This window comes from Carcharhinus amblyrhynchos, chromosome 31, assembly GCF_965287045.1.
Source record: "Carcharhinus amblyrhynchos chromosome 31, sCarAmb.v2.hapA, whole genome shotgun sequence".
NCBI lineage: Eukaryota > Metazoa > Chordata > Chondrichthyes > Carcharhiniformes > Carcharhinidae > Carcharhinus > Carcharhinus amblyrhynchos.
The window spans coordinates 14355620-14379803 of NC_137354.1; the positions used below are offsets into that span (position 1 = coordinate 14355620).

Below are 24184 nucleotides of genomic sequence, written 5' to 3' on the forward strand. Positions count from 1 at the left end.
GCAGGTTTGAGACACTGTACCTGTAATGTTGTGAACTTGGCACATTTGCCCACTAATTTCACTGCAGAGACAGGTGGAAAAGTTTTGGCTGTATTATCGAAAATAATAACATGTAATAGCAAGGTAAGTTGAACTACTTTGCTGACCATGAAAACTGAATTTTACAGGCATATTATCTCATTCCTTCATCAGAAAACTAACTTAGATGTTTGAAAAAATGCTTTTTCAAAAAGCTTTTTTTGTTTTCATTTTTCATGTTCCATCTTCAATCCCATTTGTATGCCCCAATCTTTATTTCACTTCCTGTGCAATGATTTAAATGTTATATTTCCTGTTTTGCAATCTGTGTCTCTCAATGAAGATTCTTCAATTGGGTGGATTGAAGAGCTTCCCTGAACTTGAACTGCTCACAGATGTCCCAGATCATTGTGTGGAGAGCACTGCATTGGATCAGATGCTGCAAGTTAGAAATCCCTGCTAACTTGGTTGTGAAAATTTACTGGGCAACTGTATGTGATGTGAAGAATGAAAGCTGTTCCTTTGCTATTTGTCCAAAATTGAGGCTTATGTGTTCACTTCCACTTGATGACTTTCAGAAGTCTTGCTTACTATATGCCATAGTTGACGACAACATAATATTAAAGACAAAGAAAAGGATTGTGTTAGTTTTGTTGGAGCAATTATATTGGTGCTCCACAATTCTTCAGTACTGGGTGCCATCTGTGGGAGGGGCTGTGGCTTGTATCTTCTGCCCAATAATTAGATAAATTGGTTTCATGTGCAAAAAATATATTTAATGTGTCACACAAGGAATATCATTTAATTTCCTAGTGAGTGCGCAGAATTCTGCCACGTGCTCAAGTTAATTCCTGAAGGGTGAAACTTTTGGCAGTTGTTTTTTATATAACGTTTCCTTTACTTGATAACTTCTATCATGAAATAAGCAATTCTCAGTGCGTGGCAGATTATTTTGTACGCTCAAACTTAATATCTGAATATTGACAATATTAAGAGTATTCTTATGAGGAACTCAACAAGGGTCCTTAGATAGCACTTTCCAAGCCGATGATACCATTTAGAAGGAGAAGGGCAGCAGACCATAAGATATAGGAGCTGAATTAGGTCATTTGGCCCATCCAATCTGCTCCACCATTTAATCATGACTGGTAAATGTCTCAACAGTATTCTCCTGTTTTTTCCCCATAACCTTAGGTTCTTGATTGTTAAGAGAATTAATCTGTCCCTATCTAAAATATACTCAAATGACCTGGCCTCTCCTGCCTTCTGTGGCAGTGAATTCCATAGATTCACTACCCTCTGGCTGAAGAAATCTCTCCTTATCTTGGTTCTAAAGGGTCGTCCCTTTATTCTGAGGCTATAACCTTGGATCCTAGTCTCTCCTACAAACAGAAACATCTTCCCAGCATTCACTCTGTCCAGGTCATTCACTATTGCTTCTGCTCTATTTGCTTTTTCATTTTCCTTTTACTCTATCCAGGCCTTTCAGTATTCTGTAAGTTTCACTGAAGACCCTGTTATCTTTCTAAACTCTGAGTACAGACCCAGAGTCCTCAAATACTCCTGTCACGTCAAACTTTTCATTCCTGGGATCATTCTGACACAGAAGGCAGCCATTTGACACATTGAACCCAGTCCATTTCGCCATCGAACAATCAAACCAGTCTAATTGCCCTGCTGTATCCTCATTGAAAAATAATGGAACAAATGGCCTTCTTTTGTTTTGTACCATTCTGTGATAAGTACCACCCCTGTCCATACTGAGTACACTTCATTGTTCTGATTTATAAATTAGTTTTGAAGCAGCTGGAAAAAGGAAAGTTAGCGAGAAAATATATTAGTTTTCTCATTTATAGTGCTCTCCTGAATTTAGACCTCACTCTGTTAGTTAAGAATGTTATGTTCTGGTTTCTGTTGTGTTTTAGAACTCCAAACACAGGTATTTACTAAAAGAATGAAGCTACAAGGTTCACAGCTCAAAACAAAGGAATTTTACTGCAACCAAATTAAAGATCATGAGTACTAACAACTCCCTGCATCTTAAAGGATCAGTTAAGTTGAAGATATTAAAAGTACAGTGAACACAGATATTTCCTTTTACATTCATTTTGCTTAACCCCTACATTAGCTCAAATCAGATACTTAGTTGTAAGATTAACTTCTTTGTCTGAATACTACTTTGAACATTCACGTAAATATTTCTTGCTTTACTCTTCCAGAAAACTGAAAAATGGCCACTGCCCATTGGGTATGGGGTAGTGCCAAGATGATAGAACATGCAAGGGCTGGGGCCTGATGGGGGTGATCAGTGGGGGAATGTCCCACTGCTTAGGGATTGATGGGGGGATGTTCTGTTGCATAGGGATTGGTGGGGGATGTTCTGCATAGGGATTGGTGGGGGAAAGAGGCAGGCCAGTGATTTTGGGGGGTTGGGGATTGAGGCGGGCCGGGAATGGTTGCTGGGATGGCAGCGATTGGGCCATCAGGGGGTAGGGGGAGAGACGGTGTTGCAGGGGTCGTGGGCCTGGCCAGTGATTGAACTTGCCAGCAATCGGGAGGCCAGTAATGCGGGACTACTGCACATGCACCAAGCTCAGCACTGACAGAATGGCACAGCATAGTGGCCTGCTCCCTGAAATTTAATGATATTCATGCTGGTGGCCTCTGCAGTGCACAGTGTGGGTGATTCTTCTCTGAACTCCCACTGAAAAAAACTAACATTAATTACTCCAGTTTTCATGCAAATTCGCACTTAGAATTTTTTTGCGAGAATTAGGCCATTAACCCTGTTTTCCTCCATAGTTGCTGCCAGATTGAGGTTTTCTAGCATTTTTTTCCAGCATCCACAATATTTTGCTTTTACTTTGATACTTCCTGGGGATTGCATTTACTTCTAGGAAGGCTGTCCTTTTAAATTTCCTCCAACTATCCAACAGTTGCAAACTTTCTATTCAATATAGGCAACACTTGCATCTTAAGCATGTCTTGGATCAGAACTCCCCTGGTTTTAATATATTTTAACAATTGCTTGTCCATACCAGAAATTTAGTTCACTAGTAGTAGATTTCTTCAATTAACAGAAATTTTCATCCTTGTAACAACCTAAATTTGGCTGAAAGAGATGTTCTATGTATCCAGCTTATTCCAAGTTCAACTTCAAATCAAAAAACCTGAAAAGTATGTTTGAAACTGAATCGCACCCACAATCTACTCGATTCTATAATTGTTGACCGTTTTTTCTCCTGTTTATCGCCAAGGCAAATTGGTCACATGATCAATCACTGGAAACAAGGTACTTTACCAGAAATCCTATCTTAGGGAAGCATAGCTCACAAAGTGCTATCTCCTCAACATTAGATATTGACTTTTTCTACAGAAGCATATGGGTCATGACAAGAACGAACTTGTTCCAGACCAAAAAATGTATCCTGCCTTCATGAAGTACTTATTTTAGCCAAGAATGTCAGTTTTTGTTGTTTCATGCATATGAGAAATATTAATGATGTATAGATTTACTCAGTAATGTTTGATATTTTCAATTTTATTTAAAGGTATGGATTGAAGACAAATGACCAGATCCTGGCTGATGAGAAGCACAAAGAACTGTAAGTTCCACTTTAACTGAGTTACTAACTATATAGTCTGAAAAATTCCTCTGAACCTCGAACAATGAACTTCTAAAAAACTGGGCTGCGCTGTTTTACCCGTGGATAGGTCATGAATGATACTGAACAAATAAGTCGGGGAACTTGGTCATTTTGTTTTGGACGGAAGATCTTCAGAACTTCTGGTGATCCAAAGAGACAATATTCTCAGTCCACTGCGGTGAGAGGGATTGAAGTGTCGTACTTGTGCCATTTGGCTCTAAATGCTGCAGTCCATACAAAAAAAAATAAGAAATAGGAACAGGAGCAGGCCTTCAACCCCATGACTTTGCTCTGCCACTAACACTGGCTGATCTTTGACTTCCAATCCAATCCCCATTGCTCTTGTCCAAGAATCTATTGATCTCCACTTCATGTCTACTTGATGAGTGAGCACCTACAGCCTTCGGAGTAGAGAAGTCCAAAGATCCACAGCCCTTTGAGTGACCCTCTCTGCAGTCCTACTTGGTTCTTGATTCACTAACTGGGGGAAGCAGCCAATCAGTACTGACCCTGTCAAACCATCTCAGAATCTTTTATTCTGGTTCTGCATTTATACTGTTAAGAAATAGTTTTGATGACAGTGCTCATAAATCATATCAATAGTATAATTTATGGTGTTTTTTGAAGCAAACAGTATATTTTGTGTAGGAAATTAATATTGAAAAAAAAATGCATTTTCTGAGCTAAAGAAATTTTCCATTCCCCTCTCATGGAAAACCTGACTGTGGAATATGCATTTTGTGGAGCAATTGCTCAATGGTCAACTCTGTTGAGTGAAAGTTTACTTTGAATCTCATGTTTCCAAGACTAGCCTGTGAAAACACTAGTAAATAATTATTATCGATTTTTTTTGTTAACCTTGGGTAGTTACATTCAAAATAAATCATTTATGGAGTAGTGGTTTCAAGAATGTATACTGAAACAAATTTTGCTGACTTAAGTAACAGAAACATTTGAAACAAAATAATCTTCATAAAGTGACACATTGTAGCTGACCCTTTTCAATCTGTCACAGCTGAAAACACGAATTAAGAACGTATCCACTTACTGTTTTGAAGGCGCAATTGTTTGGAGTGGCTGGATGTTTCCAGTGATTGAGGTTCTTCGTTTTGCATAAGACCATCAAGTCCCAAATGAAGAAAAGATATTTGGTTGATTGAGTCAGCCTCCCCCAGCATCCATATTGTAAATGTATAACTTTTTCATCATGGATAGAACAAGCATGCACCTGTTGGACCGCAGCACTTTGCCTTTAACTTGCTGAATTAAATTGTGCAAAAGTTCCTTTTGTTTATTATGGACCCTCTTATCTCAGTTTGAACCTCTTCCCTGAGATTCTTAACTTCACTAAATGCTGAAACGGTGCCTCCCCAACAATTGCTGTTTATCCTCCATTTATTCACTTCCCTCTTTCTTTCAGCTGTTTAGGTTAATGTAACAATTTTCATTTCACTGACATGTCTGTAGAATATTTAACTTGATTGATATTTGTTGAAATCTCTAAGTCTTCATTCCTTTCCTCAGCCTTCCCAAATTCTTTCCTTGTTTTATTCTACTCTCATGTCAATTTTATTCATGCCTGCTGACCCTGTGTGCTCCCATCAATTTTGTTTTATTTTCTTGTCTCGATGTTTATCCATGACATCCTGAAACTTGAATAAGCCTAATTTTTAATGGAGCAAGTTTACTCTTGAAAGGTTTAGTGTTTTGAGGTATAAATGCCTTTTAATTAAAAAATACCCTTAAAGTCTGAATTTTTAATTTCTAAGATGAGGGTTTTCAGTTGTGTTTGATTTACAAGGTGAGAATAACATATTTATGACTGAAGTAGAATTTATTAAGCAAGATTTTACATTTATTTAATAAGAAGCAGTGAATACAACACACACATTTCTCATCTCTCAAGATCCCAGGATCTCTTGGTGTTGTGAGCACTGATGATGTCCCTCCTCTTTGTCTTTGAATGATGGTGAACTGTGTCCAGAAGTGTCATGCCCCAGAAGCCATGGTACCAGTGTACCAACAAGGATTACAATTTCTCAACTTTAATCCCCAGTCCACCCTCCTTTTTTGGAAATGGTCCAAATTCACTCTTCCTATTGGTTAAAGGAAGCAAGTAATCTTAGTTCATCCCACCTTTGCTTTATGCATTGCAAACTGAAACACAATTCACCAGTTACTTCCTCAGACCCTGGAAGAAAGCATTCCATTACAAACAAATGCTCACTTCTTTCCAACTACAGATAAGTCATAAATAAAGTCACATTTTCATGTCAGTATATCTTAACCCAAGCCCTATACTGAAGTGATTAAAATCAACAGTTAAGACCACTTCCTGTCATAATATTAAAGAATAAAGTCAAAACTGAATCACTCTGCGACTTTAAAAATATACAATCCTGGGGAGCTAAGCTTGGGAGCAGCTGTGTTTTCACAAGCTCTAGCACTATTAAACTTTTAATCCTTAAACAAGTGGAGGATACATTGAGTGGGGGAGTAGGTTGCCTTCCTCCGAGGTGTTGCCTTATGGGAACTTTTGGACTACTCCTTGAGACTTAGTTCCCCTAGGGATTTAGTACCCTATTGACTGCAGGGCTGGAATGTGAGTCGAAGTGCTTCAGTTCAGCATTGTTAGTATTTTTTGGTTGGAGATTAGATTGGGTGGAGGAGTAGGTCACCCTCCTCCAACTCGGCTTATTTAAGGATCACATCTGGCAGCTATTGGCTAATTTTTGGTATTTCCTTTTTTGTAACAGGGTAAATGAGGTGCTAATACATGCTCTGATTTCCGAAATTCTATTCTGGAGGGTTTCCTTTATCTTGACGGGAGGAGGGGAATTGTAACTCACCCCAAGATGTCCCCTTGAAGGATATCTTGATGATTTTTCTTCTCCTCATCAGTAGGGTTTTCTTGGTGAAAAGTAAATTAATTTTTTTCTGGTGACGGTAGAGCCTGAAAGGTGCCTCTGACGTAGCTGAAGAGGAGTGAGTCTGTTGTGTTGCAGGTCTTGGCATGATGTAAGAATTCTTGGCTTACTGTTTCCTGTAGATGAGAGCATACACTACCATAGCAGGTCTTGTACTGATGGTGATATCCTGATGTTCCCCTTTGGGGTGCTGAGTTCACTCAATTGGTTGTACTTTGCCCCATAAAATATGTAGCCCTGTCTTTGTAATCCTCTGGAGGAGGGTGTGCACCATAGTGCCATGTGCCCTTGGCTTTATCCTAAGATCCCCACTCTTTCTGGTATCCTTCCTTTATCTGTATGAATGGAGATGCCGACGGCAAAGATTGCAATGCTTGATGCTTATTTGTCTGATATTTGTTGGTCTTTTCTGTATGACTATGTGGAATAATGATCACCACTGATTTTGTGAATTTGTGTCTTGTGGTAAAATGGAAAACGCTCAATATATACATTCATTCAAAAAAAAATGCAATACTTTGTGCTGATTTGTTGTTCATTCTCTAAAATCTGTCTTTTCAATCTGCTACCCTTGATTATCTATCAACTTTTACCCATTTTACTAGTAGCACAAGTTCTGTCCATCCATGTTGATTTATCTACCTGCCCTATTTTGTTAAGCAAAAGTGGCAATGTTTCTCCTCCAGTGGCCCTTAACAAGATTTGGAATTCTATTCCCTTTTCTTCATTTACTCCTTACTCATCCTAATTGGTGTATTTCATCTTCCATATGCCTCCACTAATAATGGGTACAACCCTACTAAGGTAAAAATTTCTTCTTAACTTGGATATCTTAACCATATTGCTGTGTACTTGTATTCCTTGTCCCATATTCCCTCGCATTAAAAGCAGGGATGACAGTTTGGAAGCACTTAATTGGTTCTGAAATGCTTTGAGATATTCTGAGCTTTTGAAATAACACTATATGGCCAGTCCTTCCTTTCTTTTGTTCCTTTTCACAGTGGTGAATGAACAATTTTGTGTATAGTATGCATTCCTTCCATCAATATTGCCATTCTAGTTTGTAGGCAGCTTTCTGAAAGCGCTGTTCACTCTACAATCTTTCTGTGGCATTGTTGTTTCTAATTTCTTCAGTTTATTTCCCACGTTTTGAGCATTGTGATGAAGTATTTTAGCATTCAGTATTTAATGCTCTTTAGACAAAAAGGAAAAAGTAACACATCATTTCACGTCAATCTTTATTTCTAACTGGATTTTCAAACTTAATTCCTCCTGATTGCCATCTTTTCTGCAAAATTATTTTAAATCTGTATACTAGTCTGCCATCTCTACTAGCTCTTCCTAACTAAACTGAGTTCATAATTATCCGCTGAGCCATTTCAGGTTTTTGAATACCGTTTTAATCTATTTGGTCATTCAATCAGTTATCATTCTCCTCTCTCCTCCTCCTCCTCCTCCTCCTCCTCCTCCTCCTCCTCCTCCCCCCCCCCCCCCCCCCCCCCTGGGGAGCCAGTGCCTCAGACTTGGTAGGGGGGATGATTTGCTCCACGTTTTCTTGCTGTAGAACGTTTCTTTTCATTTTCCTTGGCCTGTGGATTATCACCTTCCTTTCACCAGCTCCCTATATTTTTGCATGGTGACTTTGCTCATAAACTCAAGCCCCAAAAACGTCTCCACTGTGCAGGTTTGTCAGAAAGCTCAATTCTGCTTCAAGTTCTGAAGATATAAGCTCAAGTAATTTAGTTGGACAAACTTGGATAAGCTGTAGATGTGTTAATATAAGTTAACATCTTCTATTCAAAACTCCCCAAACTCCACAGTAACCACATACACTACCCTTCCCTGTGCTGTCCTTTTAAGCTATTATTAACAAACTTGCCATTAATTTTGAAAATATTCTTTTATCTGTTTAAATTTAAATTAAACTACAATGCCTCCTCGTTGAGTTGAATTCCTGGTGGCACTAAATTTTCATTTTAAAACTATTGCTTTGGCCTTGTTACCCACCTCTTTGAATGACTAGGTCACTGGTGTCATCTCTGCTTGAAGTTGAGTTGTTACTTACCCTGTTTTTCCGGTCATAACTGACTGTGCGACAGATGGGAATGATTATGGTCTTGTGCTCTGATATTTTTCCAGAATCAAAGTCCAATTTCTCATCCAAGCATAAATGTGCCTGATGGATTATTTATATAATCTGGAACTATTTACTACACCAAAGTAGTACGTAATTAACAATTTTAGACAGTGACATTGACTGTTGTGAAAGAATGAGCAAGTTTTTAACCATCATTTGAACACTGAAGTTCAATTGCAGGCTAGAAATCAACCCCACGTATTTGTTTCTTTTAAGTTCAGAGTGCATGGAGCCAGAGTTTTGATCTGATTTCTCGGGAGCTGTAGTGTAACTGGAATGCTTGCGAGTTGTGTTAATGGCCACTGACCATGATTCTTATAAAATTTAGTTGCAACAGTGATGCTTTCAGTCTAATAGCAACACTGACACTCTGCTTCACTGTTACTGTTTCTCTCTATCCAGTGGCTGTCTTTTCTTTAATTTTGGCTTCATGATGCGGATGATACTGGTAAGCCTGTCTCTATTAGTTGCTCCAAGGAGATGGTGGTGAGCCGTAAAGCTTTCAATCTTTGAGGTAGATGGTGCCTTGGAACTATGCAACTTGCTAGGCCACTTCAAAAGACATTGTGCCAATGGCTTTGTATGTTACCTAGCCTGAAGAATTTTGGTAGCTCTGTTGGATTTTTATGACAACATGGCAACTTTTAAGTCCATTCTGGTGCTTTTTTGTAAATGATTAGATTTATTGAAGCCAGTTTTGTAACTTGCTGTGATGAGATTATAATTCACAAGTTATACACTGTATAGAAGTAGAGAAGATTGCCAGACTGGCATATTCCCAACTGAGGCTTTCTGCTTTGCCACTCCCATTCATGGTTATCTGTTTCTCACTGGTTTCTCCCCACTCTTCTATCCTCCTTTGTTTAAGAATCTTTGCTCCTTATAGTGCAAGTATTGTGTCCAATTTTTGAGCATCGCACTACACTCCAGGAAGGACTCAGAGAGGTTATAAAAGTGGTTTACTAGAATGGTTCCAGGGATAAGTGATTATAGTTCAAATGGATAGACTGGAGAAGCTGGGGTTGTTCCATTTCCATTTCCATTTAAGATGGAGAAAGCTAAAATCAGATTTGACTTTTTTTTAAAAAAAAACCCATGAAGTGTTTGAATAGAGTAAATAAAATGAAACTCTTTCCAGTGACTGAAAAGCCTCAGAGGACGCAAATTTCAAGTGATTGGTAAAAGAACCTAAGATGACATGAGGAAAACTTTTTTTCAGTACAAGCAGTTAGGATTTTCAGTGCATTGCCCTGATCAGGAGTCAATAATAGTCTTCAAAGGGGAATTGGATTGCTAGTTCGGAGAAAAAATTGGAGATGTGGGGAAATGTCAAGGGCATGGGACTAACTCAGAAGAAGCTGGCTAAACTTGATAGCCTTGTTCTCTGTTGTACTATTCCTTATTAGGTTCAGTTTAGCCTCAACTATAATTTAAACCTGTATACAGAATTCACAGTCCATTCTTACCCATTAGTTTTCAGTGCCTGGAGCCCTGCTCAAATTCATCTACTGAATTGCATTTGTATGTCTTGGTCATGTCATGGTTCAACTCTGGTACTTGAATTGTTTTATGTTTAATGTAACTTGCATCCCCAACCTGACTTTGAGTTTCAGGATTGTATGCCTGTGCACTGGAAGTTTCTTAACTTTACTCTGTTGCAGTCCCTGGGCTCACATCTACTTATCTTGGGTTGAATTCCGTATCTTTAGCTTCCAGACTTACTGAAACCTCCACCGTGCCATTGCTTTTCACTGAGATAATATTTTCTGCAAGTCTGCCTCAATTTCACTATCTGAACTGCTTACGCTAGATTAGTTTCTGCTGCTACACTGGAACTCTTCATTCTATCAAAAGCCAGCTTCTAGCTATTCCCACTGGTTTCCATCCTGTTCTGGATTTTGCTGCTTTATTTCTGAATGATCTTCATTGCTAATTATTTGCTTCCGGGTGTCACTTTACCCTTAAAGCTCTTCCATCACCCATCCCTTCATATTAATGTTGGACTGGATTTAATTTACTGTTCTATCATCAAGAAAACCAGATTAGAATTGCCAGAGAACAAACCATTTCTAATGGTATTTAGGTTTTCCCATTTTGGTAGATTCCTTTTAGCTGTCTTGTCAACAGCAAAACTAAACAATAACATTACTGATTCTAAAGCATAGAGTAAATATTTGGAAGGACTGGACCAACCCTTGAGGTCACTTAGCGACAAAGATCTCCTCCTAAGCCTATGCCAGTGAAGCATAATGGGGGCATTGCAACTCTAGTGTTGTAACTTGGTGTAGTGAGTCTGTATGCAGCTATTTGCAATGGTTGGCCTCCATACTGAATAAAACCTGAATTTTAAACATCTTCAACTATCTAACAGTGACTGAAGTCCACTTAGTGTAATGTTCATAGGTTCATTGGTTGAGGACAAGACAAACTTTTCAGGTTAACCTTGATAAAAATTTGACGTAAAACATTTACCATTCACTGGAATTGTTTAGCAGATAGATGGAATGAACAAACATCAGAACACATATATTGACAGTCAGGTAGAACATTAGTTAACATTTCTTGCGAAATAGAATTGTATTGGAGACTTATCATGGTAGATGTTATTCAGTTGCTTTGGTCTTGTGATATATTTTAATTTACAGCGCCCATAACTATTTTGGGCAATATTGACTGTCCTCTGCTTATTACCTGTATTTTTAAATTTTTTTTAGCAGTGACTATTTTGCTGCCATGAGACTGAGTGTCTGATATCTGCCAAAATTAGTTGCTGAATATTTGAACTCAAGTTTTTTTTTGTTTTTGATGTGATTTTTGTGCCGTGTAAAAGAATTATAAGCTGCTCAAGTAGTAGCATATGGTGCTTCTGATGCAATTTATCTTGTGTTTTGGAGAAATAGTACCTGATACATGGGATTAAAAAGGATGAAAGGGAAATTACAAATGAGTGGAGCTTCTTTTTTTTCCTGTGACTCGAGGCTTGTATAACAATGTCGCATACTGAACTGAAATGGTGCCAGTATCATGCTGGTACAAATGGTGCAACTGGAGCATTGCACAAGTTAGCATTTATTGGTCAAAATATTTTTATCTCAGTAAATCACTTGTACAAAAATGTTGAGTCCTTTACAGTTGCATATAATGGCATACTTTCAATGAGAGCAAGAACATTGAGCATATACCATTAGTCTGCTTGTCTCATGTAAGCACATAAATATTTTATAAAAATTGTATTTTCTACATGCTGCAGCCAATTAATTAAATCACTATGATTTTATGACTTTTATATTATGTTTCTGGACAATTATGGAGTCCTTGTGTCCTGTTACATTTTATCTTTGCTTTCTGTCTTTGCCCTTTCAGGATTATAGTCTTTGGATGGCAAACATTTGTACAACAATCTCCTGTGATCTTTATGGTATCTTTCTTACACTGGAGTAATTTCCTCCATTTACATGGCAACAGGAATAGACCATTTAGCCCCACGATTGTTTTCCGTTACTTCTGGTTTCATTCCTGAAAGGTTATTTTAAGCTATGCTCAAATCCTAAACTCGCCAACTAGTAGAAATAATTTCGCTGCATTTACCATCTGTTCCCTTTAATATGTATAATAACTGGGTAATACAACTAGTTTGTAACCTCTTTTCATAATTTAATCTTTGGGGTCCAGCTATCATTCTGGTAAATCTATACTTTTAGAACATAGAACACTACAGCACAAACAGGCCTTTCGGCCCACGAGTTGCACCGATCACATCAATACCTACCAATCTATAGACCTATCTATAACCCCCAATCCCATTAAATCCCATATACTCATCCAGAAGTCTTTTAAAAGACCCCAGCGAGTTCGCCTCCACCACCACTGACGGCAGCCGATTCCATTCACTCACCACCCTCTGAGTGAAAAACCTACCCCTAACATCACCTCTATACTTGCTTCCCTGCACCTTAAATCTGTGTCCTCTCATAGCGACCATTTCAACCTGGGGAAATAGCCTCTGAGAATCCAGCCTATCTATTCCTCTGAACATCTTATAAACCTCTATCAGGTCGCCTCTCAACCTACGTCTCTCCAGGGAGAAGAGTCCCAGCTCCCTCAACCTATCTTCATAAGGCATGCCTCCCAATCCAGGCAACATCCTTGTAAATCTCCTCTGCACCCTTTCAATAGCTTCTACGTCCTTCCTATAGTGAGGTGACCAGAACTGCGCACAGTGCTCCAAGTGGGGCCTGACAAGGGACTTATGAAGTTGCAGCATTACCTCCTGACTCCTAAACTCAATCCCTTGATCAATGAAGGCCAGTACACCATACGCCTTCTTGACCACATCCTCTACCTGCGAGGCCGATTCAAGAGTCCTGTGGACCCGGACCCCAAGATCCTTCTGCTCCTCAACACTGCTAAGACTCCTGCCCTTGATAGTGTACTCGTTCATCCCATTGGTCCTGCCATAATGGACCACTACACATTTATCCGCGTTGAAGTCCATCTGCCACTTCTCCACCCAGTCTTGCATCCTATTTATGTCCTGCTGCAACTTCTGACATCCTTCCAGACCATCCACAACACCACCGACCTTCGTGTCATTGGCGAACTTACTAACCCATCCCTCCACTTCCTCATCTAGGTCATTTATGAAAATGACAAACAGCAAGGGTCCTAGAACAGATCCCTGGGGCACTCCACTGGTGACCGACCTCCGTGCAGAAAAAGACCCATCCACAACCACTCTCTGCCTTCTGCAGGCAAGCCAGTTCTGGATCCACAAGGCCAAAGGCCCTTGGATCCCATGCCCTCTCACCTTCTCAAGAAGTCTTGCATGGGGGATCTTATCAAACGCCTTGCTGAAGTCCATGTACACCACGTCCACTGCTCTTCCTTCGTCAATGTGTTCAGTCACGTTTTCGAAGAACTCAACTTGGCTCGTAAGGCATGACCTGCCCTTGACAAAACCATGCTGTCTGATCATGCTAAACCTCTCCAAATGCTCACAAATCTTGTCTCTCAGAAGCCTCTCCATCAGCTTACCAACCACTGAGGTCAGAAATTTCCCGGGCTATCCCCGTTCCCTTTCTTGAAAATAGGAACCACATCCGCAATCCTCCGGAACCTCTCCCGTCTCCATCGACAACGCAAAGATCATCGCCAGGGGCTCTGCAATCACCTCCCTCACCTCCCACAGTAACCTGGGGTACATCCCATCTGGTCCCAGCGACTTGTCTATCTTGATAGAATTCAAAAGTTCTAACACATCCTCTTCCTTAATATCCACATACTCAATCTTTTCCATCTGCTGCAAACCTGTAGCAAAATCTCCCAGATCAGTTTCCACAGTGAATACTGAGGCAAAGTACTCATTAAGCACCTCTGCCATTTCTTCTGGTTCCACACAGACCTTTCCCCGTTTACCTTTTATAGGTCCTATCCCTTCTCTTCTCATCCTTTTACTTTTCACATATTTGTAGAAGGCCTTGGGATTCTCCTTATTCTTACCCGCCAAGCCCTTCTCATGACCCCTTCTGGCTCTCCTAATTTCCCTGTTAAGCTCCTTTCTATAATGCTTATACTCCTCTAGATCCTTAACATCTCCTAGCTCCCTGAACCTTTTGTACACCTTTTTCTTCCTGACTAGGTTCACCACAGCCTTCGTGCAACATGGTTCCCGCGACCTACCAAAACCTCCTCGTCTCATTGGAACGTTGTCGTGCAGAGCTTCAGACAAACATTCCTTGAATATCCGCCACCTTCCTTCTGTACTTTTCCCCAAGAATGCCTCCTTCCAGTTTATTTGTCCAATTAACTGCCTGACGTCTTCATATTTCCCCTTACTCCAGACAAACACCTTCCTAGCCTGCCTGATCCTATCTCGTTCCAATGCAATTGTGAAGGAGATAGAATTATGATCACCATTCCCAAGATGCTCTCCTACCGAGATCCGTCAGCTGTCCTGGTTCATTCGCCAGTACCAGGTCAAGTACAGCCTCTCCTCGTAGGCTTATCCACGTACTGTGTCAGGAAACCTTCCTGAACACACCTAACAAACTCCTCCCCATCCAAACCCCTTACCCTTGGGATATTCCGATCGATGTTTGGGAAATTGAAGTCTCCCATCACGACAACTCTGTTATTTCTACATCTCTCTAGGATCTGTTTCCCTATCTGCACCTCAACTTCCCTGTCACTATTGGGCGGCCTATAGAATACACCCAGCAAAGTTATCGACCCTTTGCTGTTCCTAACTTCCACCCACAGAGACTCCGTAGACAGTCCCTCTATGGCATCCTCCTTCTCTGCAGCCATGACACTGCCCCTGATCAACAGTGCCACTCCACCTCTTTTGCCTCCCTCCCTGTCCTTCCTGAAGCATCTGAATCCTGGCACCTGAAGTACCCAGTCCTGTCCCTGAGACATCCAAGTCTCCATAATGGCCACCACATCACATTCCCAAGCAGCAATCCACGCCCTAAGCTCATCTACCTTATTTACTACACTCCTGGCATTAAAATAGATACACTTTTCTATACTTCAATGCAATATACCTTTACTAGATATAGTATTCAGAACTGCTGTCAGTAATAAAGTTGTAATCTAATGAGAGCTTTGTATAACCAAAACATGATTCCTATCACTTTAATATTTGGAGGGCTAGAATACAGAGCAACATTTTATTGGCCTGTACTTGTTTGTGACACTTAAAATGGTTTTGGACATCCACTGTTTCTAGCTTTTCCCGACTTAGATAATGCTCTACTAAATATTTTAGGTCAACTTTTGCTTACATTGAAATCCATTTGTCACAGTTCTGGCTGTTCACTTATTCTATCTTTCTGCAATGTTATGCTCCTATCTACGTTGCTTAGAATGCCATTTATCCTCCTGTCATCAAAAAAATTGGATCTCTCTCTCTACCACATTGAGTTCATTGTCTCAATGGAACTAATGTCGCAGGAAGCAAAGCGATGTTTATGGATCGCTAGCTTGTCTGGTAATCCACCCAGGAGGCAACTTTACTAATATTCTAAGTGACATCTCTGGGAGTTAAGCTTTTATGGGCTGAATCTGACCTTATAACAACAATACAACATGGACTAAAATAAAATTCCTTCCAATCCAATTAGATACAAGCCCCAAAATGCCACAACTGACCTTTTAGAAAGTCTGGCAGTAATACCTCGGATGATGGGGCACCTGTATGTTGAGGGATTTGGTCATATTCCAGTATTAATGAGAAGGCGAAAGTTGATCCAACTGAGGGGCTTAAAATAACAAGAAGGATAAACAGTAAAACTTGGATATAAAGGGTACCAGTAAAACTTGTCAGAATGGACTTGCCTTAAAATGGAATTCTGGTGTTACTGATGCCACCAGAACCGTTTGTTTTTTACTGGGTTTTGGATGAGTTTTTCTTTCTCCAGCAGGGAGGGAATGGATCAGATCCGTCATGATTTCATTGAGTGGCAGGGCAGACTTGATGGACTGAATGGCCTACATCTGCTAAATTAAAATTAAATTCATTCATGGGAGGTGGGCATTGTTGGCTGGGCCAGCATTTATTGCCCATCCCTGAGGTCAGTTAAGAGTCAACCATATTGCTGTGGGTCTGGAGTCACATGTAGGCCAGACCAGGTAAAGTCAACAGATTTCCTCCTGAAAAGGACATTAGTGAACTTTTATGACAAATATTCTGTGGCCATCATTAGACTTTTAATTCCAGATTTTTATTGAATTCACATTTTATCATCTGCCATGGTGGGATTCAGTCCTAGATCCCCAGAGCATTATCCTGGGTCTCTGGTTTACTGGTCCAGCAACACTACCACTACGCCACTGCCTCCCTCTAGCAGCAGAACCATGAGAAAATGGACACTGGAAAGAGGCGCATGACATGCGTAGGCAGCTGGGATCAAGTGAATTGAAGAGTATAGAGGGTGTAGGAGTAGAGTTGAGAGAAATCAGAAGGGCAAAAAGGGACACAAGATTGTTTTGGCAGATAAAGAAAAGGAGAATCCAAAGAGTTTCTACAAATACATAAAGGGCAAAAGAATAACAAGGGAGACAGTATGGGCTCTTAAGGATCAACAAGCTCATTTATGTGCAGATCCACAAGAGATGGGTGAGATCCTAAATGATTTCTCATCAGATTCATCTGTTGAGAACAATATAGATGTTAGGAAACTTGGGAAAATAAATGGTGATGTCTTGAGGAGTGTACATCTCACAGAGAAAGAGGTGCTGGAAGTCTTCAAGCGCATCAAGGTAGATAAATGCCCCGGACATGATGAAGTGTACCCCAGGACACTGAAGGTCCTGTAGCCATGATATTTGAATCAACGATAGTCACGGGTGAGTGAGGTGCCTGAAGTTTGGAGAGTGGCAAATGTTGTGCCTTTGTTTAAAAAGGGCTGCAGGGAAAAGCCTGGGAACTACAGGCCAGTGAGCCTCTCATCTGTGATAGGTAAGTTGTTGGAAGGTATTTTGAGAGACAGGATCTACAGGCATTTAGAGATGCAAGGACTGATTAAGGACAGTCAGCATGGCTTTGAGAGTGTAAAATCATATCTCAATTTGATTGAGTTTTTTGAAGGGATATCCAAGAAGGTAGATGTGGGCAGTGCAGTTGATGTTGTCTACATGGACTTTCGCTAAGCCTTTGACAAGATACCGCATGGTAGGTTGTTGCATAAGGTTGAATCTCTCAGGATCCAGAATGAGGTATCTAAATTGATATAACGTTGGCTTCTTGACAGAAGCCAGAGAGTGGTTGTAGAGAGTTGTTTTTCAAACTGGAGGCCAGTGACCAGTGGTGTGCCTCAGGGATCAGTGCTGGGCCCATTGTTATTTGTCGTTTATATTAATGATTTGGATGGGAGTATAGGAGGCGTGGTTAGTAAGTTTGCAGATGATACCAAGATTGGTGGCATAGTGGACAGTGAAGAAAATTATGTCCTATTGCAACAGGATCTTGATGAATTGGGCCAGTGAGCTGATGAATGGCAGACAGAGTTTAGTTTAGGCAAATGCGAGGTGATGCATTTTGGTAGATTGAACCAGAGCAGGACTTAGTCGGTTAGTGGTAGGGTACTGGGGAGAGTTACAGAACAAGGAGATCTAGGAGTGCCTATTCATAGCTCCTTGAAAGTGGAATCACAGGTGGATAAAGTGGTGAAAACATTTGGCATGCTTGATTTCATCGGTCAGAACATTGAATACAGGAGTTGGGACGTCTTGTTGAAGTTGTACAAGACATTGGTAAGGCCACACTTGGAATACTGTGTACAGTTCTGGTCACCCTATTATAGAAAGGATATTATTAAACTAGAAAGAGCCCAGAAAAGATTTACTGGGATGCTACCTTGATGGTTTGAGTTCTCAAGAGAGGCTGGATAGACTGGGCCTTCTTTCTCTGAAGCATAGGAGACTGAGGGATGATCTTGTATGGTCTATAAAATGAATGAGGGATGCAGATCAGCTAGATAGTTAATATCTTTTCCCAAAGGTAGGGGAGTATAAAACGAGAGGGCATAGGTTTAAGTTGAGGGGAGAGATACAAAAAGGTCCAGAGAGGCAATTTTTTCACAGAGGGTGGTGAGTCTCTGGAACAAACAGCCAGAGTTAGTCGTAGAGGCGGGTACAATTTTGTTTTTTAAAAAGCATTTCGACAGTTACGTGGGTAAGATGTGTATAGAGGGATATAGGCCAAATGCGGAAATTGGGGTTAGTTTAGGGGTTTTTAAAAAAAAGGACGGCATGGACAAGTTGGGCCAAAGGGCCTGTTTCCATGCTGTACACCTCTCTGACTCTATGACACACTCTCTCTCTCTGTCATGAATAAATATGAAGTATAGTGAATTGTTGAACGTAGTGCTGTTAAAGGACTAGGTACAGAGTTCCAGGATTTTGACCCAGCAATAGTAAAGATACAGGCGGGTACCGTTCTAAGTCAAGGTGGTATGTGGCTTGGAAAGAACCTGCAAGTGCCGGTTTTCCTATGCATGTGCTGATCTTGTTCTTCTAGGAAAGAGGCCTGCAACCTGCTACTCAGTAAGGACTCGTAATTCCCCATCTTGATTGATCAAACTCTTTTTTTGCAATATCAATTTTTAGTGAATACTTACTGAATTGTGTTCCTAATTTTTAAAAAAATCAAGTATCTAAAATGAAGTTTAAAGTTTATTTATTAGTGTTACAAGTAAGTTTACATTAACACTGCAATGAAAGTACCATGAAAATCCCCATGTTGCCACATTTCGGCACCTGTTCAAGTACACTGAGGGAGAATTTAGCATGGCCAGTGCACCCGAGCAGCGCGTTTTTCGGACTATGGGAGGAAATCAGAGCACCTGGAGGAAACCCACGCAGACACGGGGAGAACACCCAGACTCCGCACAGTCACCCAAACGGGGAATTGAACCTGGGTCCCTGACGATGTGAAGCAGCAGTGCTAACCACTGTGTCACTATGCTACCTCCTTTGATGGATATTTTAATAGTTAATGTTGAACATGTGAAATGTTTAATCCCAAAAATGTGAAATTCTGTTTAACCTGCTTGGAACACAATTCGTAAGAGTCGCATAGTTTTGCCAAGCAAAATTACACCATGTACCATTGTGTCACGGCCTGCATATAACCTGCAAATGTTGACACGTATACACTTTGATGAAGGAACATTGGAAAACGGGAACATGGGGGCACAGGAGCCAAGAGTAGGCCATTTAGCCCTTTGAGCCTGTTTCACCATTAATTGAGATCATGGTTAATCTGGTTATGGTCTTGGCTCCACTTTGCTACTCCGTCCCCAGATCACTCCCTCTAATTCTGCCTTAAATAAATCGAATGACCAAGTCTTCTCTGGGAATAGTATTTCACATACTTATGAGAGAAAAAAAAATCTTCTTATCTCCAGCTTTAAACTGTAGACCTCCTATTCTTAAACTATGTCCTCTGCCATAGGTTGAAACATCCTACTGGTATCTACCCTCAGGGCCTTGCATGTTTCAGTGAGATCACCTCTTATCTAAACACCAATGGTTATGGGGCCAACCTGTTCAATGTTTCTTCAAAAAAAAGCCCCTAAACTTTGGAATGTATCGAGTGAATCTTCTACACACTGCTAACCTAATTTTGTCCAACTCTTAAGCTTTAGAGTCATCCAGTCTGCTATTAATTTCCCCACAGCATCCTTGAGATAAGGTAAAATACTGTATGGTGGATTCTTCCTTTGAATTTCCCGAATAGACATTGAGAAATATCAAGTCCTGGTAGTTTATTTTATACACATGCATAAATTGTGGGAAAGATGTCTGCAGCATCTTACCTTGCAATCACACAATAAAAGAGAGATAAGGGAAAGAAGAGGAGCAGGGCAAAGGTCACAACAAAATAAAAATTATATTTCCACATTAGTCCAATGGTGCATTTTTCTACAGAATTTAGCTGGCTAAAGCCAATATTGGGTCATCTGCTTTTCCAATAGCATTGACTGCCACAATGCAAGAAGGCCTTTGAATCAGTCTTGCAGTAAGTACTGATACAGAAGTTTAAATTTGCAGGTAGAAAACAATGTCCATGAGGACCAGACAATTTAAACCATGACATTGCTCTGTTTTTGTTGCTGCTATCAATGGAAGATGGCAGACAGAGCAGGCTGCTGATTTGGAGTCCTCATTCTTTTCTAATGTTAAACAGTGTCTAACTATAGAACCTCAAAGCTGTATGATTAAAGCAATTCAAATAGCTCAAGTCTCAGTCATGTGATGGTGCTTTTGGGTTGAGCTATTCAGCTAATGAGGCCCCTTGTTAAAAACCCATTGTGTTTTGAGCAGCTAACTGTAGAAGATCAGCAGTGTTGGAGATGAGGGGTCACAAATAGCTCGCACTGTATCCAGAGCTGGCTGTCTTGTCTATTATCCATTATTTCCTTGTTTGGAGGGATGGAAGGTTTAGACAAGCAAGGAGTGTTAGGTTTCAGGAGTTGGATGAATTAGGCTCAAACTTCGAGAACTGCCAACATGTGGTCAGCTGCATCTATTTTCAGTCCAGCTATTTGTCCATTTAAAAAATAATAGTTTTATGAAGAAGTTAGGATGATACAATCATCCTTCAGGTCCACTGGATCTGATATTTCTCAATGTTCTTCACTCTATTTTGAAAATTCAAAGGAAGGATCCAGCATTCAGCGGATTTGTTCTCTGGTTGATTTGTCATAGATATTTGTATTTTTATGTGCTGTGCAATATTGATAGATGACTGTCATGACATGCACCCTGGACATTCTCTTCCATCTTCTTCGGCCAGGAGAAAGATACAAAAGTCAAAGATCATGCACCAACCATCTTAAAAACAGATTCTTCTCTGCTGCCATTGGACTTTTGAATGGACCTACCATATATTAAGCTGATCTTTCTCTACGCCCTAGCTATAACTAAAATGCTACATTCTGCATTCGCTCCTTTTTCCCCTATGTACTCTAACAATATATTTTGTTTGTACAGCATGCAAGAAACAATACTTTTGACTGTATTCTAATACATGATAATAAATCAAATCGAAAAAGACTGGACAGCAGCTTATTGAACTTTTAAAACCAATTTAAAGATATTTCAAAACCAGGAAATTAAACCAGTCTCAATCATTTTTTAAAAAAAGACACTTCACGAAACCACTTTACATAGGAGCATAGTAATTAGGAACAGAAGCAATTCCAGCCTGTTCCACCATTTAAAGTGATCACGGCTGATCTTATCCTAGTCTCAACTCCATTTTCCTGCCTGCTCCTTTATCCTGCTTTTTGTCAGAAACATATCAATCTCTTTCTTGAATCCACTGCATTGATTCTGCCTCCACTGCAGTGTGGGGCAGTGAGGTCCACAGATTCACAACCTTCTGAGAGAAGTAGTTCCTGCTTCTCTCAGTTTTGAACCTACCTCCTTTCACTCTGTGTAGAGCCTCTTGTTCTAGAATGTCCCACAAGGAGGAAAACCTGTTCAACATCCACCTTATCAAACCCCGCTTGCGTTTTATATATCTCCATCAGATCCCCCTTTATTCTTCTGAACTCCAGCAAGTACAAGCCCAAGATGTTCAACTGCTCCTTATATGACAGTCCTTTCATCCCTGGAAAAAATTTGGTCAATCTCTTCTGAGCTGCCTGCAGTGCCATCATATTATTCCTCAAGTAAGGATATCGAAACTGGACACAATACTCCAGGTGTCATCTCACTAATGCCTCGTACAATTGTAATAACACTTTACTTTTGAAGTCGAGTCCTTTTGCAATAAATGCCAAGGCTCCATTTGCCTTCCTTATTATGTGTTGCACCTGCATTACCCACTTTCTGCAATTCATGCACAAGGACACGCAGATTCCTCTGCACTGAAGCACTTTGAATCTGCTTCCCATTTAAATAATTTGCCCTTTTAGATTTCTGGCCAAAATGCATAATCCTAGTACTTATCTATATTGAACTCTATCTGCCAGATTCTGGTCCATTCTCCTAGCTTATCAATATCCATTTGTAAAGTCTTTATTTCCTCTTCACAGCCTGCTTTCACACCTATTTTAGTATCGTCTGCAAATTTTGTTATGTTGCAATCTGTCCCTGCTTACAAATCTTTATATCGATTGTAAATAGTTGAGGCCTGAGAACTGAACCCTGTAGCACTCATAAGAACATAAGAAATAGGAGCAGAAGTAGGCCATCCAGCCCTTCGAGCCTGCCCCGCCATTCAGTAAGATCATGGCTGATCTGTCGTGTCTCAGTTCCACATTCCCGCCCTCTCCCCATAACCCTTAATCCCCTCGCTTATCAAAAACCCATCAACCCGCGTCTTAAAAATATTTAGCGAGGCAGCCTCCACCACCTCAACGGGCAGAGAATACCAGAGATTCACCACCCTTTGAGTGAAGAAGTTCCTCCTCAACTCCGTTCTAAACCACCCCCCCTTTATCTTGAGGCTGTGCCCCCTTGTCCGACTGACCTTTCTGAGCGGGAAGAGCCTCTCCACCTCTATCCTATCCATCCCATTCATCATCTTATACGTCTCAATGAGATCCCCCCTCATTCTTCTAAACTCTAACGAGTACAAGCCTAGTTTATTCAGCCTCTCCTCATAGCTCAACCCCCTCAACTCCGGCATCAGCCTCGTAAACCTCCTCTGCACTCCCTCCAAGACCAAAATATCCTTGCGTAAGTACGGCGCCCAAAACTGCACACAGTACTCCAGCTGCGGCCTCACCAATGCCCTATACAGCCGCAGCAAGACCTCCCTACTTTTATATTCAATCCCCCTCGCTATGAAGGCCAGCATCCCATTTGCCTTCCTGACCACCTGCTGCACCTGCAGGCTGGGTTTTCGCAACTCATGCACAAGGACCCTGAGGTCCCTCTGCACCGTCGCCTGCTGCAGTTTTTCGCCCCGTAAGTAATAATCCTTCCTACCATTATTCCTGCCAAAGTGGACCACCTCGCACTTGCCAACATTAAATTCCACTTGCCATTTCTTGGCTCATTCGCCCAGCCTATCTAGATCCTTCTGCAGACTCTCCACACCCTCTGCGCAATTTGCCGTTCCACCAATCTTGGTGTCATCAGCAAATTTCGACACCATACACTCGGTTCCCTCCTCCAGATCATCTATATAAATGGTAAATAGCTGAGGCCCCAGCACCGACCCCTGGGGCACTCCACTAATCACCAACCGCCAATCCGAATAGCACCCATTGACCCCCACTCTCTGCCTCCTATTTGACAACCAATCCTCTATCCACGCTAACACCCTACCCCCAACTCCATGTCCCCTGACCTTCTGCAATAACCTCATGTGAGGTACCTTGTCAAACGCCTTCTGAAAATCAAGAAAGACCACATCCACCGGCTCTCCTCTATCCAACGCCCTAGACACATCCTCTTAGAACTCCAATAAATTTGTCAGACACGACTTCCCCTTAACGAAACCATGCTGCATCTGCTCTATCAAGCAATTCCCCTCAAGATGCCTCGCTATTTCCTCCTCGATGACAGATTCTAACATTTTACCCACAACAGACGTTAAACTAACCAGCCTATAATTCCCTGCCTTTTGCCTGGCACCCTTCTTAAACAATGGCGTAACATTAGCCGCTTTCCAATCTTCCGGCACTTCCCTGGAATCCAGCGACATCTGGAAAATAACCACCAAGGCATCCACTATCACCTCCGCCATTTCTTTCAGAACCCTCGGATGCATTCCATCCGGTCCTGGGGACTTGTCCACAATCAGTCCCTCCAGTCTGTCGAGTACCGCCTCTCTAGTAACAATAATGTCATTGAGACCCTCCAGTCCTACCATCTTTCCATCACTAACACCTGGCAAATTATTCACGTCCTCCTCCGTGAAGACCGAAACAAAAAAGTTATTCAAGACCTCAGCCATTTCCCCATCCCCTACCACTAAGTCCCCCCTCTCATCC

General features: G+C 41.0%; 1 protein-coding gene across 4 annotated transcripts in view; it reads left to right on the forward strand.

Annotated features, from left to right (window-relative positions):
- Positions 1-24184, forward strand: part of LOC145360583 (adenosine kinase-like) — a 261050-nt gene that overhangs the window by 45507 nt on the left and 191359 nt on the right. For all 4 annotated transcript variants that reach the window (XM_080215917.1, XM_080215918.1, XM_080215920.1 and 1 more), the window contains exon 3: positions 3570-3623. In XM_080215917.1, coding sequence (XP_080072043.1) covers positions 3570-3623 — 54 coding nt within the window. The remainder of the gene's footprint in view (positions 1-3569; positions 3624-24184) is intronic.